Consider the following 19,634-nt stretch of genomic DNA (forward strand, 5'->3'; position numbering starts at 1 on the left):
TGGACTTGAATCAGATTCTACAGCTGGGGACTCTAGACTTGAATCAGATTCTACAGCTGGGGTCTCTGGATTTGAATTAGATTCTACAGCTGGGGTCTCTGGACTTGAATCAGATTCTACAGCTGGGGACTCTGGACTTGAATCAGATTCTACAGCTGGGGACTCTGGACTTGAATCAGATCCTACTTGAATTGCATGCTACATCTGGGAACTCTGGACTTGTATCAGATTCTACAGCTGGGGACTCTGGAGTTGAATCAAATTCTACAGCTGGGGACTCTGGAGTTGAATCAGATCCATCCTACTTGAATCAGATACTATATCTGGGGACACTAGACTTGAATCAGATCCTACAGCTTGTGTCTCTGAACTTGAATCAGATCCTACTTGAATCAGATTCTACAGCTGGGGACTCAGGACTTGAATCAGATCCTACTTTGGAGTTGTATCAGATCCTACTGCCGGGGACTCTATACTTCGACTTGAAATAAATCCTACTGCTGTAGACTTGAATCTGACTCTACAGGCAGATTCAAAAAGAGCTGCTACAGACTCTGAAAGCCATTCATTGGTAGAAAATACCTCACAAAAAGAATGTACGTTCCAGTCCCCCTTATTTTGGCATTATCTGCCATCAAAAACTGCTTTCTGAAAGCCCTTCATATCATTCCCTGGGGCTTTTTATTTTTGTCTTTCTGTTATTTCTCTCCGGAAAGGTCATTCTTCTCTCTCTCTTTCTCTTGGTTACTTTCTCTGGTTATCACTCTCTATCATCCTCCTCTTCCCCTCTTTCCTCAGCCTGCTTGTTGTATCCCTCTCCCCATCTATCCCTCTCTCTGCCTACAGCATCTTCACTTACTCCACCCTGTGGAGTACTAAAGCCGAAGTGAGCTCTTGTCTAACACAGCTCTGAGGTTGGGAAGGCTCCAAATAAAGCAAACACAGGGCGACACCGGCACACACACTCCATCCTTTTACTGCTGAAGCTTTCCACTCCTGTCGGCCCTCTCCAGATCCACTCAGCCCAAAGATGAGGACTCGGCTCTCGGCTCGTGACTTGAGTCGCACTTCAGTTTTAATTTATTGACACACGACTCGACTCGACTCAGACTTCAAAGACTATGATCGGCACCTCAACATAAGAGTTCAAAAGTTCAATTCTTGCATTTACAACTCATCTGGTACAAACTCATACAGAATTCAGAACAATGTATTTTCCAGATATCACAAGTACCGTATTTTTCGGGCTATAAGGCGCACTTAAAATACTTATTTTTTCCCAAAAATCGTCATTGCGCCTTATAATGCAGTGCGCCTTGTGTATGGATTTTGCTTGTGTTTACTGACCTCGATTTTATGTGGTACACGGCGCTCTGTTGTGCAGAATTCCTCACCCACGCCAGAAAAAGATCCCCCTCTTGGGCTAGCGCGCGGTTACCTTTGACTGCCGTACTGCCTCTCGGCTGTGGCTCAGGGTAGCTAGTTTCCACTGTAGCTCCGTGGCCAGAACAAGGTGCCGGTAAACTTTCCTTTCCACCCGTTCTGGGGTAATAGCACAAACTGTTTCTTTTTAGCGCCCACTTCTAAGTAAAGTTAACCTCTTAACACGCGCTGGCCCACCGGCGGGCCAGAAATATTTAATATTTCATAACTGGCTGTGTTTCTGAATAGTTATGAACAGTTACAGGTTCAATATAGACATCCAATATACCATTTTAAAGCTTAGAATCTCTGCTTTTGAGCTATTTAGCCTATTTATGCCTTGGTTATGATTTTAATAATTCATAACTCTCATTTTTGCGTTTATCGTTCGTCCATATTTCATCGAATGCGGTCATGTCATACACCATTCGAACCGTCTGGCTCTCCGGATTCCAGAACTGTGCTTTTACTGTAGGATGTATGTTTCATGAATTAGAGCTGCGTCAGAGCGCATGTTTCCAGTAATAAAAGGCTCTCCTTTTGTCCTGGGGTAACCTCCGGTCACTGCCGCCACCCCCCGAACACACACCCGCGCTCAGCCACAGGTCCTACCTTCAAAACGCGTCCAGACTAAAGAGAATCCATCAATCCAGTCTCCTGTAATCCACAGTTATATCCAAACAGCGCTGGAAATCACTTCATCCAGAAATGAAACTTATCCAATCTTTATCTCTGTTTTAAAACCGTTTTATTCACCAAATTCGGCACAGCACGCTATTATAGTCAGAAGCCTCGCGGAGTAATGCGGTACTTGCTGTGCTTCAACATAATATTATGGTCTGTCGGAGCGTTGCGGCTACCGTTGTCAGGAGCATCGCGGAGTAATACGTACTTGCTGTGCTTGTTGATTTATTGCTCAGAGATGTTGTTATTTTTCACAGATATTGTGAAGGATTTATTGCTCAGAGTTATTGTTACTGATATAAATAAAGTTTCATTTAGTGCGCCTTATAATCCAGTGCGCCTTGTGTATGGACTAACACTAAAAATAGACCGTTCACTCATCGTGCGCCTTATAATACGGTGCGCCTTATAGTCCGAAAAATACGGTATGTGAATAAAAACATATCCAACTTTCTTTGGACATGATTTGAATTTGATTGGACACTTTGGACTCAAATCAGATTGTACAGCCAGGAGATCAGATTTCAGATTAGCTGGCTGTAGAATCTGAGTTGAGTCTGGGTTTCCTAGGTGTCCAATCAAGTTCAAATCATGTCCGTATTTGGACTGTGCAGTTAGGAAATATAGACATTTTTTATTCCAGGAAACAGCGAGAAAATCTGCACTCAATTATAATCCTGCACCAATTCTATTCCTGACTCTACTTAGGGAAGCTATTCTTGATGTGGATTGTATGTCTGGATCTAGACTTAAATCAGATTCTACAGCAAGAAAATCTGAAGTTGATTCTACAGACAGTTTAGAAACTAGTTTAATTCAGTTTCTACTGCCAATGAAACACAATTTTTACAGTCAAATAAACTGGAGTCAATGCAGACTCTACAGAGTCTCACTTTAGAAGTGATTTAATTCAGTTTCTACTGCCAAGGGAACTCAATTTGATTCAGACTCTACAGCTAAAAAAACAGGTTTTTTTTTTTAGACTGTAATGTTTTCAATTTTAGAGACAATGACTCCAGAATCAATTCGGATTTAACAGCCAGAGAATCTGGACTTGAGTCTGATCCTTCAGCTAAGGAATCCGGACCCAATTCTGATGCTACTATAGAAAACTTAGACTCAAGATAGATTCTGCAGCTTAGGGAATGTTGGTATGCACTTACAGTTAGTGAATCTTGAGTTGATTCAGATTCTACACTTTAGAAAAACTGATTTAATTTAGTTTCTACTGCAGAGGAAGCTGAAATCTTTTTAGATGCTAAAGCTATAAAATCATTTGTTTAGATTTTGTTTAGTCTGTACAGTTAGGGAATCTAGTCATTGTTCAATTCTAGAGACAAAACTCTGACAACCAGGGAACCTGAACCGGCACATACATCTATAATATCTAGACCTAAAGCTTAGGAAATGTGGACCTGATTTGCACTTTACAGTTAGGAAATCTTGGCTTGATTCTGACCCTATAGACAGACAGTTCAAATACAGACTCAATTCACATTCTACTGCTATAGAAATTGGAGTCAATTTAGACTCAACATTTAGGGAATCTGGATTCTGGAATCAGTGAGTTTTTCTTTTTTCTTTTCAATTCTAGAGACAGAGAATCTAGAATCTATTCAGAGGTAACCTGGATTGAATTTTTAATCTAGAGCTAGGGAATCTGGATTGATTGCTGCCTCTACAGCTAGGGAATCTGGATCTAATTCAGATAATATACATTGGAAAGCCTGACTTGATTTGGACTGTCCAACTAGAGACTTGATTAGGCAGGTAATTAGGTAATTTCAGAGATGTAAGAGTTGTACTAATGTAGAGAAACCTCCAAAATGTGCAGGGAAGTGTGGCACCATGACCAGGATTGAGAAACACTCTGGACTTAAATGAGACTCTACAGCCATGATCTGAACTTGAATAAAACTCTTTGTATTAAGTTACCAAGTTACTAGAGTTGACACTGACTGCATGGCTAGAGAGTTCACTACTCGTAGACTTTACTAAGTAAACTTTACAACAGCTAGAGAATCTGTAGCTAGGAAACTAATGAACAATTTGTGTATGTGTCTGTTTTGTAGCTCAGTTTGGGTCTGGTTGCCACACAGCTTCACAGCTTTAACCTCACGGTTCCCGACAAACTAGAGACCCTCGAGTGCCAGAAAGAATCTTGAAACGATCAAGACGACAATTACTTCATCTTGCAAATTGGGAATACACACTAACACAAGAGCGAGGGGTGATATAGAGGGATCCTCCTGGCTCTGCTGTGATGCAGAACTTGACACTAATAAGGCTTTTCTGCTAATGTTGCCCAAGGACTGTCATGCTGTGAACTTTAGTGCACTCCTGCTGGGCCCTTCTAAAGCACTGCTGCTCAGCAGACTTGTTTTCTTGCTTGATATTCCAGCTTGAACAGCTGTAGAGGTTTATGTCCTTCCGCCCGTCTCTACACGTGTTACTGTGTGCCAGCAATATCAGTAGGAGTTAAGATTCCTCAGAGTATTAATATTTAATCAGTATATTGGGCTGCTGAATCTGGGACCAATTCTTTACACTTGTAAGACTGAAATCATGGAAAAATGTGGAAGAGGTGAGAAGATGGAAGACATTTCCACAGACAGTGTGTGAACAAATCAGCACATTTCAAACATATCATCATCATCTGATTCAATAAGTTTGACTTCATACAGAAATTCAAGGTCTACTGAGTCCCAGAAGAAAACAAGGAATGATCATGGAATGATGTAAGTGCAATCTTCTAAAAAAAAGTACACTTACTTAAGTTCACTCGAGTCATGTTCTCACATGGTGGCATTGTCTATCACTACAACAGATGTCTGATTTAAAGCAACAGTTTGTAAATTTGAGGGATTTGGATATTTAGCGAAATCTCTGGTCAGAATATGTAAATGAGCTGATCACTTCTAATGTAGAGTACTTTTAATGGCCGTTTATGTAAGACATTTCTACTGCCAAGGAAACTGGAGTTGATTGTCGATACAGACAGGCTCGCTTTAGAAAATAATTTAATTTACTTTCTACTGTCAAAAAAATAGAGTCAATTCAGACTCTATAGAAAGTCTCACCTCAGAAAATAATTCAATTCAGTTTCTACTGTCAAATAAACTGGAGTCAATGCAGACTCCACAAATAGTCAAATAAACTGGAGTCAATTCAGACTCTACAGACAGGCTCACTTTAGAAACTGATTAAATTTAGTTTGATTTAGACTCTACAGACGTTCCAACTTTAGAAATTAATTCAATTCTGTTTTACTGCCAAGGAAACTGGAAAAAATTCAGACTCTATAGAAAGTCTCTCCTCAGAAAATGATTCAATTTAGTTTCTACTGTCAAATAAACTGGAGTCAATGCAGACTTTATAGGCAGGCTCAGTTTAGAAACTTATTCAATTCAGTTTCTACTGCCAAGGAAACTGGAACCAATTCAGACTCTACAGACAGTCTTACTTTAGAAACTGATTCAATTCCGTTTCTACAGTCAAAAAACTAGAGTCGATTCAGACTCTACAGATGTTCCTACCTTAGAAATGAATTCAATTCAGTTTTTACTGCCACAGAAACTGGAATTAATTCAGACTCTACAGACAGTCTCACTTTAGAAACTGATTTAATTCAGTTTCTACTGCCAAGGAAACTGGAATCAATGCAGACTCTACAGACAGTCTTACTTTAGAAATAATTCAATTCCGTTTCTACTGTCCAAAAAACTAGAGTCGATTCAGACTCTACAGACGTTTCTACTTTAGAGATTGACTCAATTCGGTTTTTACTGCCAAGGAACCAATTCAGACTCTACAGACAGTCTCACTTTAGAAACTGATTCAATTAAGTTTCTTCTACCAAGAAAACTGGAATCAATTCAGACTCTACAGACAGTCTTACTTTGGAAATTGATTCAATTCTGCTTCTACTGTCAAAAAACTAGAGTCGATTCAGACTATACAGACGTTCCTACTTTAGAAATTGATTCAATTCAGTTTTTACTGCCATGGAAACTGGAATCAATTCAGACTCTACAGACAGTCTCACTTTAGAAACTGATTTAATTCAGTTTCTACTGCCAATAAAACTGGAATCAATTCAGACTCTACAGGCAGGCTCACTTTAGAAATGATTTAATTCAGTTTCTACTGTCAAAAAAATAGAGTCGATTCAGACTATACAGACGTTCCTTCTTTAGAAATTAATTCAATTCAGTTTTTACTGCCAAGGAAACTGGAATCAGTTCAGACTCTACAGACAGTCTTACTTTAGAAACTGATTCAATTCAGTTACTACAGTCAAATAAACTGGCGTTAATGTAGACTCTTTGACAGAAAGTCAAATAAACTAAAGTCAATTCAGACTCTACAGAAAATCTCGCTTTAGAAACTGATGCAATAAAAAAACTTGTACTATATGTCATACAGAGTATTACAAATGTTTATACAGCTTTGAGTGAAGAGTGTTTTATTAACGTCATTACATTTTCAAAACATTTTGTTCTAATACAAAAAAAACACTTCAAATGCTAAGGAACTATGAAATATGTTTAGGGATTTTTAGAAAGTGTTACCAAAAAATCTTAAAAATCTGCTGCTTCCACTAGCCAGTCAGTTCATGTTGCTGCTGGTGCATCTGCTGAACTACAGCAGATTGATGCATTGGCTGTAATAGCTAGAGCTAACATATGGTTCTTGTGGCAGCAGAGATGATAAAAGGAGAATTCACTTTGCTGAGATGGAGGAATTCAAGAGCAATGGTGCAGGAAAACAAAAAGAACAGCAGCTTTCGCTCTCTATCTCAGCGTGTGTGTACACACACTTTCGGGTAACGTGTTATCAAGCATTTGGTGGGAAAACAAAGAAGTAAACTCCAGTTGCAATCTAATTTCATGCTGGAATTACTGTACGACCTTGACTACTGTAGCAGAGAATAACCTTTGCGTGTTTGGTGCTGATAACACCAAGGTCGCGGGTTCAATCCCTGAATGTGCCAAAAATTCTCCTGGTGGTTGGTGGTGCAGTGGATAGCACCACCACCTGCCAGTGAGCTACCATATGGGAGACTGGGGTTTATAATTCCAGGTCTGGGTGACTGAATGCTGTGCTACACCAACAAGAGTCCTTGGGCTAGACTCCTAACTATAGTAGGCTAGACTCCTATTGGCATAAATGCTGTAAATGTTTGTGCTTCTTACATGTTTCTCCAGAAGATTAAGATTCTGCTCATCCTGGTCTGAGAGCTGTCGGCAGCTAACCTGTGGAAGACAAAAAAAGCAGGGTAATCCTTGAGATTAACCACAAATAATGCATGTATTATCACACTGGTTACCTCGTATTTCATTCATCGACAGATTAAGTACACTAACAATCAAATTTTTTAAATATCAATGTAAATTTTCTCAATTTAGTCATGATTCGTATGAGCTGCCGCTATTACACTGCACTGAACTGAAGCTCAACACGCTTAGAGGAGACCACTTAATGCCAGCTCTATTCTATCAAATATACTTCTTTTTAATTGAGCTAATTGAACTCATCCACTGATCCAGACCCTAGAAACCAACTGAAGGTGTGAAAACACACTTTTATACTCAGCAAATTAAGTTCTAATTCAGAAATCTTTACAACCAAACTGAGATGTTTTAAAAAAAAAAGTTAAAAAAAATCATGCATTCTTTATTCCAGCAGCCCACACTGGTTTTATCTCCCCTAAAACATACAAGTATATACTAGTATTTTAATAAGACCACTAATGTAAATATATTATATATTATATAAATAGAATTTACATTTATTATTTTATTTATTTGAATATCCACTATAAAAAGTTGCGTCTTACGAAAAAAACAAGTGCAAATAATCGTAGTTAATCACAGAATATTGTTATGATTAATCTGATTACATTTTTAAACGACTGAGACCACTAGTGAATATATATGTAGTCACTTTTATAAAGTCATTGTACATTATAGATTTTTATTTAACTGACATTAGGAAATGTAGGAAATGTAGAAAAAAAAATCCCACCAATATTCGATTTATAAAAGCAATAAAAGAGGAAAATACCTAAGAGGTGAATACTTTTTATAGGCACTGTATATACACCCACAACCCGACACAAACACACACACACACACACACACACAACAGCTCGGTAGCAATCTAACTATTACATAATACGTACCTTAACCTACATAATAATAGGGCCCTTAGAAACATACCTAACACTATATTAAGACTTAAGAGCGAGAGATCTATCGAGAGAGAGAGAGAGAGAGAGACAGAGAGAGAGAGAGAGAGAGAGAGACAACATAAGGTTTTGTTTTCTGGGTCATACTGAAGTATCGTTCTTCAGAGGCTTTGCTTTTTAGGTGTTCTACATGTTCTGTTGATCTGACTAGAACAACACCCAAGGCTACAGCAGCTTATAGTGTGATAAAGTGCATATTTATAGCTCGATACAATATGGATGTGCACGTGTGCACTTGCACCAGAGATATGTGCTATCCTTTCAAAGGGCTGCGAATATTTCCGTTTGGCACTGGATTATTATGGAAACATCTGGGAGAAATGAATGAAAGATGGAAAGAAGATCCACAAACCGAGTGTGAATCCATAAACACGTCGGCATCATCTGCAGCAGCTCATCTGGTTTTGACATCGTGCATGCTTCTTACAAACATGGCAAGAGCTGCAGCAATCACAGACGCTGGGTTACTGGTGTATTTGGAAGAACTGAGTTTGAACAGAACTTTAGAAATGATCTACAGATGTAGAAATGATCATGGGTCTGGGTTATGGTTTCCACCAGCGTTAGAAGGTTTTACGGTTCAATGGTTGAAGAGATTGGTTAAGTGCAGAGGCACATAGTAACTAAAGTACTTAAGTACATAAGTACTAAGTTCCATGTACTCAGAGTACATGTTCATGTATGACAAACATGTATCTCCATGGTATCTTCCATGATTTGGAATTGGCTTCAGGACCAAGACAAGGAAGGAAGATGGTGTCAGATTCAGATTACAATGCTATTTGGAAGGAAAATAAAGGTTTCCATTGTCAATATGATGACATGTAAAACATCTAGAAGGCCTGGGGCCCTATCTTACACCCTGCACAAGACACAGTGTGATGCTCATTGCTATCTTACACCACACCTTTCATGCATTCCACCTGCTTCGTTTAAATAGCATTGTGGTTCTGAATATATCTATGGTGATGGGCACGGTAGTCTGGAATTGAGGTGTATTCAGGTAAATTTCTGGTGTATTGCTATCTTGGCAACAGAAAACAAAGGTGAATAATCAGATGTTCATTGCTATCTTAGCAGTGAATTGAATATTTCATACATAATGCACTCTGGATTATAAGGCGAATTAAGTAATAGTTAGGATGCCTATGTTGAAGTGAGTAAGGGTGTCTCCATCGTTCCCTTCTAATTGGGAAGCTGAGGGAAGAGCCTAAAATAAACAAAACTTTTTTTATTTTAAACCAGTCAAACGAGCGCTGGATATTAATCTACACAGATTTCTCTTCTGAAAACCATTTATTTTCGTGAATAAAGCGCTTCAGTTTATTTACAGTGAGCTTAGATTTCCAATATTTTGTCTAAGGGCGAGTTTTCAGTGAAGCTTCTCCAGCACTAAGTCTGGGTGCAGCAGCATTAGCATTGGCTGCTAACCGCAGTGCTAGCGGGAAGTAAATGCCACCTGATAGAGCTAAACTAAGGAACCCTGAGTGTTCTGGTAACCCAGGGCGCTATTAGCTAGCGATTCATGCGACGTAGCTTGTTTTAACATGGCTAACACATAGACTACAGTCCAATATACTCACCTCTAAAGGGTGAAAGGGCTAGTGCTGCAGTTAGCGGCTGATGCTAATGCTATTGCTGCTGCACCCAGCCTTAGTGTTGGAGAAACTTCACTGAAAAATCTTCTGATCCTTATTACACTGTACTTCAGCAGAGTGGCTTTACTGCTCCCTAATACCTGACTGGCAGGATTCATACATAAGGTGCACCAGATTATATAGTCTGAAAAATACGATAACTCAAAATAGTTGAGAAATGTTTGGAAATATCTAGTTTTAAATAAAACAGACCTAAATTATTTTTAGAGCAAGTTTACAGCGAGGTGCAGCTATAAGGAATAACAGCATTAATGTGTGTTTTTGTCAACCTCACACTCGAGGAATGCTCTGATTCAGGGCAATAATCAATTAATGATCTCCAGAACTAGTTTCTGAGACTCAGCTTTCCTCCTATTAAAGAGCATAACTACTATAATAAAACCTGCACTGTAACCTTGCTGAACTTATAAGTCAAAGTTCGTTCTTCTTCTCTCTCTCTCCGCTTCACTGCAATGAATCAAAAACACTCAGCATCTCATCATTAATAACCTCAGACGCACATAAACGCGTTTACGATCCGAATCACGCGGCACGTTCAGAACAGAACGCCAAGCGTTTTTTGGGAAGACTCTTTAGAACATTACATGGAGGCTCGTTAAAGCGGTACGAGGGAGTGAGTTAACGAGCTTTAACAGGGCTGCGGAGGGCAACTGCAGATGTCTTAGAGCAATAATGCATCAAATTAGCTCAAGTCAGCCAAGATACTGTGGTTTATCTAATAGACTGGCAAATACTGCATGGTGCACAAGCTAGAGCTGTTAGCATCCTGGCTAAGCTAAGCAATGCATACTGAAGCCATTAAGCTGAAGTTGTTATACAGCGTATCTTATTTCAATTTTTAAATTCTGGTCTTTTACATTCTGGTCAACCTTCCTCTTGCAACTTAAACTACTGCTTTATTTAAGGTGGAATTGGAATTGAGATGGGATTTACACCTCAGCACAGGTTGAATTCAATTCAATTTGATTGTTTTTGGGACACATACAGTACCACTCAAAAGTTTGGACAGACCTCCTTAATTATTATTTTTGTATTTAATGTATTTTCTACATCGTATCTTATTTTTAAAGACATAAAACAATGAGGAAACACATATGGAATTACATAGTAAACAGTAAAAAAGTGTTTTAGTTCTCCAGATTAATCCCCTGATGTAAACCTGATGAACTGAGATGGTGATTTGAGGTGATTTAATTGGGATGAGCTGAAGCTTCACAGCGTGAAGGAAAAGCAGCAACTATTGTTCAGCACCTCCAGGAACTATTCCAGGTGACTCTCCCTCATGAAGACACTGAGATTAAAATACCAAGAGTGTGCAGATCTGTCCTCAAAGATAAATGTGCTACTTAGAAGAATCTAAAGTTTTTTACTTAATAATTCTGAATGTGTTCCTGTATAACTTTATTAAAGTCTTCAATATTAAATTTACAATGTAAAAAAATCCTAAAAAAAACAAAAAACAAAATGAATGCAAATAGCCAAATGAATGGGATGCTCTAAAGTAACCACACAAGAGCCCAATGATCACTATGGAGGGATGGAGTTCCATCAATGTCTAAGTTGAAGTAGAAGAACTGGACCTCACTAATGCTCTTGTGAAAGCTGAACGCTCTAACATCTACTGGAAAGCTCTTCTAAAGGCATAAAGGACAATTTTAGAAGATAAACTGGATGAGTCCAAAATCCTTTTCCACATAAAGACAGACCTTAAGTCAGACCTGGCCATCGAAGCAGAGCGATTAATTCCACATTAATAAGATTCATAGGTGTCCAGCAGCAGACTCTTCTGCTGAAATTTGAAACATAAGTGTAGAAATAGGCAGTAAAACTCAGTGTGGATGAGTGATAGGTCTTATCAGGCGTAGTGAGGTCCAGAGTTTAATAAGCTCTTTTTGTTTTATTGAACCCATTTTATTTGGGAGATGTTCACTCCCTTATCTGAAATCACCATTTTTCATGAGTGATAATTCACTCATTTTCTATTTGCTGGCTCTGCGTCTGGTTCGCTGGGAGGAATTGCATACTAAAAGATGGATTTTAGAGTCTGATGGTCCTTTAATTTCTTCCAGAAGTTGAGAAGACACGCTTCAAAAATGTGCTTCCTGATGGTTTCTGATAGAGATGAAGGCTGGAATGATTTTCATGAGTCATCTGGGGGAAGTGTGTGTGTGTGTGTGTGTGTGTGTGTGTGCGTGCGTGTGTGTGTGTGTGTGTGTGTGTGTGTGTGTGTGTGTATGCGCATGTGTGTGTGTATGCGCGTGTGTGTGTGTTTGGAAAATTATATTTTTTGCCTGCTTTATGGACATCTACCCCAGCCCTACTCATAAATACTCATATATCTACTGCCCTCATCAGTAATACAGAGGTCCTAGTAAGTATTTGGACACTTTGACCATGTGACCACTGGTAAACTTCTTGAATGGTGGTCTTTATGTTCAATAACTAAACTGGACAAAACAATCGGGTCTTGAATTCCTCATAACCTTTGTTGTCATAACTTAATCAGTTAATGAAATGCCATTTCAATCTGCTTGTTGAGACCCTCAGACAGTACACAGCAGAATTAGCCAGCAGACTTCGTCTGAGTGAGGAATCTTTACCTACTCTCCTTGGCAAGTCAGCAGATGAGGGAGATGTAAGAACTTTCAAATAATGAGTTTTGAGCTTTGATCACAGCTTGCTGGTGTTTTACCACTTAGCACGAGCCAGGAACAGCTTATTTGCATAAAAGTAACATGCCTCTTAAACAGCTCATTCTGAAAGGGACTAAAACTGGTAAGAATAGAGCAGGTAAAGATATACTTATGTGAGAGTAATTTTGTGTAAAGAACTTCAGAAACAAATTTTGTATAGACCATATAACTATTGTAACTTGTGTAAAAGGAGGTTCAATACAGCTCTGGAAAAAAGATAAATAAGGGACCACTTAAAAATTATGAGTTTCTTTGATTTTAGCAAATTGAAAACCTCTGGAATATAATCAAAAGGAAGACGGATGACCACAAGCCATCAAACCAAGCTCAACTGCTTAAATTTTTGCACCAGGAGTAAAGGCATAAAGTTATCCAAAAGCAGTGTGTAAGCCTGGCGGAGGAGAACATGATGCCAAGATGCATTAAAAAAGGTGATTAAAAACTTTATGATGAATATGATCTTGTTTTCTTTGCATTATTTGAGGTCTGAAAGCTTTGCATCTTTTTTGTTATTTCAGCCATTTCTCATTTTTGGCAAATAAATGCTCTGAATGACAATATTTTTATTTAGAATTTGGGAGAAATGTTATCCGTAGTTTACAGAATAAAACTGCAATGTTCATTTTACTCAAACCTATACCTACAAATATCAAAATCAGAGAAACTGATTCAGAAACAGAAGTGATCTCTTCATTTTTTCCAGAGCTAAGTGTTCTCTTTATGCTACAGTAATGCTGAGCATTTATATTACTAGTATTTTTGATTTGGGTGGCCCTGGTTGGAGGGAATGTGGTCATAGTCAGTTAGTCAATAGCGATTTGACTGGTTACTTTGGCTTTTGGAGCAAAAATTTTAATTTAAAATTTATTCACATTGTTTGCTAACATAGATCTATCTACCGTTTTGTTGGTTTATGTTCACAAAGTTTAAAATATAGATAATTAAATTCAATTTACAGTAACTGCATACACTCAACCACTCTGGTTCCATTATGTTTTTTTTTGTTTATTTTAAAGACCAAAATGGGCTGTTACTGAATATTTATATTTATATTTATTTACTTAATTATGCTTCATGCATTTACAGAGAATAGTAAGACATTATTATGCTAATGCGTGCAACAGAGGGTTTAAATATGAGTGCTGCAATAATCAGGGGTGTAGACAATACATGGAACGTGCCAGGCATTGTGACTGTAAGTGCACAATGTAATTAGTGCTATATATAGCTGCAATTACTGTGCTTTTAGACCTAAATTACACACAGTAAAAGACTCAGTCAGCATCCATTGGAAGACAATGTGGGATCTCAAGGGTTAAAGGTCATAAGAAGTCTACAGTTTTATTATGAGAGCACTATTTCTATAATTTGCTCCTCATTTAATGCATGGCTAAGAAGAGGAATTAAAATTTAATTCAACAGTAAAACTTTAAAATGAGATATTCCAGCAAACTCACCAGCACAAGAGATAGCACTAGATCTTCATCCTCATCCACAAATGGAATGATCACCACTAGAGGGAGAGAGAGAAAGAGAAAAGAAAGACAGAATAACACAGTATTAATTATACACTCGTCCCCAAATCACAGTAGCACACAGTAGAAAGTATTGGATTGCAATGCTATTCAAAGATTTATGCTGATGGAACCAATGGTGCTGGCACTAGCAGGATGACACATGAAGGGGCATCACTGCTCGCTAAATACATTTGGTCACCATACAACCTCTTATTCAAATGTATTTTATTGAGATAGACCAACACAAAGTTGCGCATAATTGTAAATTGGAATAAAAATTAAACATGCTTTTTAAAAATTCAAATCAAATAAAAATCTGATTTAACAGAAGTGTGACGTGCAAAAGTATTCAGTCCTCTTTATTCTTTACCGAGCGCAATCAGTCGCCTTCAGAAATCATTTAATTAGTAATTTAGTCTTAGTACAAATACAACAACTGTTGTGAAGGCATAAGTGGTTTGTTAGAGAGCCTCAACAGCAGTAAACAGCAGTGAACAAGGGTTCAGGGGGTATGAATACTTTTGCAAGCCACTCTATTTGCAATTGTGGCTCCTGGGTCACTATTTGCATGAATAGGACAACCTTACTGTATACAGCTCTGGTAAAAATGAAGAGACCAATTTAGTTTTTGCATCAGTTTCTCTGATTTTCAATCAATGCAAAGAAAACAAGTTCATATTTAAAAAGTTTTACGAGTTCAGAAATTAATATTTGGTGGAATAACCCTGTTTTTTACTCACAGTTTTTATGCATCTTGGCATGTTCTCCTCCACCAGTCTTACACACTGCTTTTGGATAGTTTTATGCCACTCCTGGTGCAAAAAATTAAGCAGTTCAGCTTGGTTTGATGGCTTGTGATCATCCATCTTCCTCTTAATTATATTCCAGAGGTTTTCAATCATTTTTAAGTGGTCTCTTATTTTTTTCCAGAGCTGTATATCAGGTCAATCAGGTACAATGATAAGGTCTATCCTTGCTTACATAACATTCACATGTCTCACAATACCAAACCCTCCCACCAAGTTTCACTTCTGTTGGTTGATTACTTCTGTGTGCAACAATTTTCTTTTTGATGATTGTAATAATTGTAATGCAGGTGTTTCTAGGTGGCCACTTTTGTGCAGTCTTTGTAATGGTCTGCATCAGGGGTGTGCGATATGGCTCTAAAATAATATCACGATATTTTATGGTATTTTCATGATAACGATACTTTCGGCGATATGACAAAACAATGAATTAGAAAAATTATTTAGAATTTTATTATTGCATGCAATATGATATGGCTAACTGAGATATCCAAGATTAAAGTAAAATAAATAATACTGGACAGATATAATCTGTGTCTAGTAGATATATATTGGGAAATTAGAACAGTGTGAATTTTTTTTTTTGCTAAAATGGCAAAAAAGTAGAACACTGATGTAATAATTAGGGGTGGGTATATATTTCAGGGTATAACATCGTTCACGATATAAAAAACTTTTGGCGATATTATCATATACGATACGATATGGCACACCCCTAGTCTGCATCAATGTACTCCTGCCATGTGCAGCCGTCTGCCAATGGTGCTGGCACTGGTAGGATGTACTTGCAATAGTGGCTATTAGGTCACTAGTTTCACAAATAAGTTGGTAGTTTCTAAGTGGCTTTTTTATTAGAAACACCTACTATGTACTTCCACTCAGTAGAAACACTAACTTTTAGCTCCAGTTGGTTTATAGTTCCAGACTGAAGCCTACCTGTTGCTGCATGGGTTATTGTTACCTCTCTATTCTATTCGTCTTTATTACCGTTGACTTCCTCAGCTCAGGATCAGTGATAATGAGCAGATACGGACCCTCTCAGCACAGCGGGGGCTCTGACAAAGCTTCAGAGCACAGCTAACACAAACCATCCATCAACAGGTCAGCTCCACCTGTAGAACTTACACCAGTGAGGCGGAGTTACAGACCCAGGGGTTTCTAATAAAATGGCCGGCGAGAGTATCATATAATAACACTCCCACACACACCATACATCTCTCACTCTCTCTCTCTCTCTCTCTCTCTCTCTCTCACACACACACACACACACAAAGAGCCTTATTCACTCTTCTGCAGTGTGGGCTCCATTGTTACGGTGGTAAAAATAGGGATCAGAGTGTGAAGTTGCACATAGGCAGTCACCATGGGAACGAGAGGATGAGAGAGAGTGAGATATGGAGAGAAAGCGAGAGAGAGAGAGAGAGACAGAGAGAGAGAAAGAGAATGAGAGAGAGAAAGTTTGAGCTGAAGTTATAAAAAAGTGGGCTGAAATTTCAGTAATGTGAACTCTCTCCACTCTCTCTCTCTTTTTCTCTCCCTTTCGTTTATTCACTCCATTATCTCTCTCTCTTTCTCAGCTATACTCTCTCTCTCTCTCTCTCACACACACACACACCTCGTTTGTCAGGTGCTAGCGGTGCCGCTAGGCTACTTCTTTGTTTCTCTTGCAGTTCTGTAGATGGCAGACCGGCACACACCACTCTCTTCTTCTGCACCAGCACCTCCCTGAGAGAGAGAGAGAGAGAGAGAGAGACTCAGTTATTATGATCAGTACAACCATGTCTATATATTTGAAATATATAGTACCTGTCAAAAGTTTGAACACACCTGCTCATTCCATGTTTGTCTTTATTTCTTTATTTAATCAAATTTTTTTAAACTGTATATTGATATTAAAGACATAAAAACAACTAAGGGAGACATATAGAATTATGTAGCAAACAGTACAAAAAATATTTCAGTATTCCACAAAATTCCACTAAACCTAATAAACTGAGATGGTGATTTGAGAAGATTTGGGATGAGCTGGAGCAGCAAATTTGTTCAGCACCTCCAGAAACTCCTTCAAGATACTACTATTTTTGTGGCGAAAATTCAAAGAGAGATCCACAGCCACAAATGATTTGCATATTGAGTTTCTGAATCCCCCCCCCCCCCCCCGCGAAAATTTTCGATAGGTGAACAAGAAGCTCATAATTTATAATTGACTATGTTGTAGGCTTAATCTATGTTGTAGGCTGTAAGAGCAAGAATCATTTTCTGTATTAATAACTCTAATAGGATGCTTGGAGGATTTTAAGTATATATTCTACTTAAATGACCTTCAGTATATCTGTGAAAAATATTTGCCACCATACAGATTTCTTTAGTTTTCGCACTTCTGTAATACTTACATTTTTCAGATTATGAAACAAACTTTATTATTAGACAAAGATAACCTGATTTATAGAACACAAAGCCATCGGTACCACTTTAGAATAAAGGGTTTATAAATGGTTAACAATTAGTTTATTAATGGTTACTAATTAGGTTGTTAATGCCTTAAAAATCATTAATAACCAGTTAAAACACTTTCTATTTACGTAGGAAGGGCAACAATATAGATGGCTGTGGGTTCACTATTTGACACACAACAGGTCATTGTTGCCCTTTCTGCGTATGTGTTATAACTGATTATTAATGTTTTTTAAGGCATTTAAAACCTAATTAGTAACCATTAATAAACTAATTAAAAACATTTATAAACCCTTTATAAATGTAGTCTTATTTTAAAGTGGTACCAAGCCATCTTTCACATCTTGATGATCCACAAGACTCTGGGTAAATATTCTTTGGACTGATGTGACAAAAATGGATCTTGATGTATGTACCGATACATCAGGCTTAAAACTAACACATAATTCCAGAAAAAGAACATCATACTGAGCGTAAAACATGGTGGTGGTAGTGTGATGGTCTGGGGCTGCTTTGCTGCTTCAGGGCCTGAATAATTTGCTGTAATAGATACCAGGAATTCTGCTGTTTTCCAAACAATCCTGAAGGAGAATATCCGGCCATCTGTTTTTTTACGACCTCAAGCTCAGGTGTACTTGGGTTCTGCAGCAGGACAATGACCCAAAGCACATAAGCAAGTCCACATCTGAATGGCTTAAAAAAAGCTAAAGGTTTTGGAGTGGCAGAAGTCTGATTAAGATGCTGTGAATGATCTTAAACAGACTTTTGGACTGGCAGAACTAATGCAGGCTGGGTAAAACATCAAGAATTCATTTATAGAGCTGAAACATCATGAAACAGCAGGAAGGATTAAAAGTGTGGTTTAGCCACACTTAACAGCATGAGGTATGTGTGTGTGTTAGTGGTGGAGGTGATGACTCGTCTCTTATCAAAAGACTTTATATAGCAGTCAGTTGTATTCGCTCTGCAGTCAGAGATGAAGGTCTGCTCTGCGATATAGCAACAAGGCCAAAAACACACTCACACATCCATCCATCCATCCATCCATCTATCATGTAGTAACTTAAAAGTGTGAAACAAACCAAAATACTTTGTAAAGCATTTATGTGCTTTTATCTGGGAAGCTGATAACTTGCGGTTTCTGAGGCTGGTAACTCTGATGAACTTATCCTGTACAACAGAGGAAGCTCTTGCCCTTCATTTCCTGGAGTGGTCCTGATGAGTGCCAGTTTCATCATGAAGTTTTTGAGGGTATTTTCGAATGTACTTGAGGATACGTTTAAAGTTCTTGAAATGTTTTGTATTTCCTGAACTTAGTTAAGTAGTTCTTGCTTCTCATAATATGGATTAAAACATCACTCAAATAGATATATTCACTATATTCAACTTTACAACTGATGTTCTCAAACACATTAATACAATTTTTTAACTAATTCTCTAAAACTGAGTTCAGCACAGCTGTTAACTGAAATCTATTCCAGGTGACTCTACTTCATAAAGCTGACTGAGAAAATCCAGCCAAGATGTGCGAAACTGTAATTTAAGAAAAGGAAGTCTAAATCTACATTTATTGTCAAATTATCTATCTATCTATCTATCTGTCTGTCTGTCTGTCTGTCTGTCTGTCTGTCTGTCTGTCTATGTTTATTCATTGCACTCATGCACCTATCACAGTTTGCCCTCCACCTCCACTGTAAAAGCAGGATTCTCTCATTCTTTTCTCATCTCTCGGCCGCCGCTGGTCGCTCCAGGCATCCGAATCATCGTCCTACAAGTTTAATGGGGCCATTTTCCTCACAGAGCCTCTTACGCCCACGCCGGACTCAGGTGTGTGTGTGTGTGTGTGTGTTTGTGTGTGTACGGGGGACGGGTAAAATAAAGCGGGTGCAGATCAGAGGAATGTTTGGAGGGGGCTGCGGGGGCTCTTCTGGAAGGGATTTTTCACAAGGTGTTTTTCTCCCTTTTCTGGTCTTTTTCAGCGCGCTCTTTTGATGTCCTATAAAGGTCTGATCTTTCTGATCTCTGAATCAAAGACGCAGCAGACTGGGCATGACCCGCAGGAGCACAGTCAGACTGAAACGGCCCCATCAAACACAGGCTCCGGAAACAGCGATTTGAGGGAAAGGGTTTATTGGAGGGACGTCAATATT

At 38.4% G+C, this 19,634-nt stretch overlaps 1 protein-coding gene across 5 annotated transcripts in view; it reads right to left on the bottom strand.

Moving 5' to 3' along the window:
- LOC103041854 (cGMP-dependent 3',5'-cyclic phosphodiesterase) overlaps positions 1 to 19,634 on the bottom strand; it is a 364,471-nt gene that overhangs the window by 67,867 nt on the left and 276,970 nt on the right. For all 5 annotated transcript variants that reach the window (XM_022669594.2, XM_049467139.1, XM_022669603.2 and 2 more), the window contains 3 exons: positions 16,646 to 16,755; positions 14,165 to 14,220; positions 7,302 to 7,361 (listed from right to left, as the gene is read on the bottom strand). In XM_022669594.2, coding sequence (XP_022525315.2) covers positions 7,302 to 7,361; positions 14,165 to 14,220; positions 16,646 to 16,755 — 226 coding nt within the window. The remainder of the gene's footprint in view (positions 1 to 7,301; positions 7,362 to 14,164; positions 14,221 to 16,645; positions 16,756 to 19,634) is intronic.

This window comes from Astyanax mexicanus, chromosome 18, assembly GCF_023375975.1.
Source record: "Astyanax mexicanus isolate ESR-SI-001 chromosome 18, AstMex3_surface, whole genome shotgun sequence".
NCBI classification, from domain to species: domain Eukaryota; kingdom Metazoa; phylum Chordata; class Actinopteri; order Characiformes; family Acestrorhamphidae; genus Astyanax; species Astyanax mexicanus.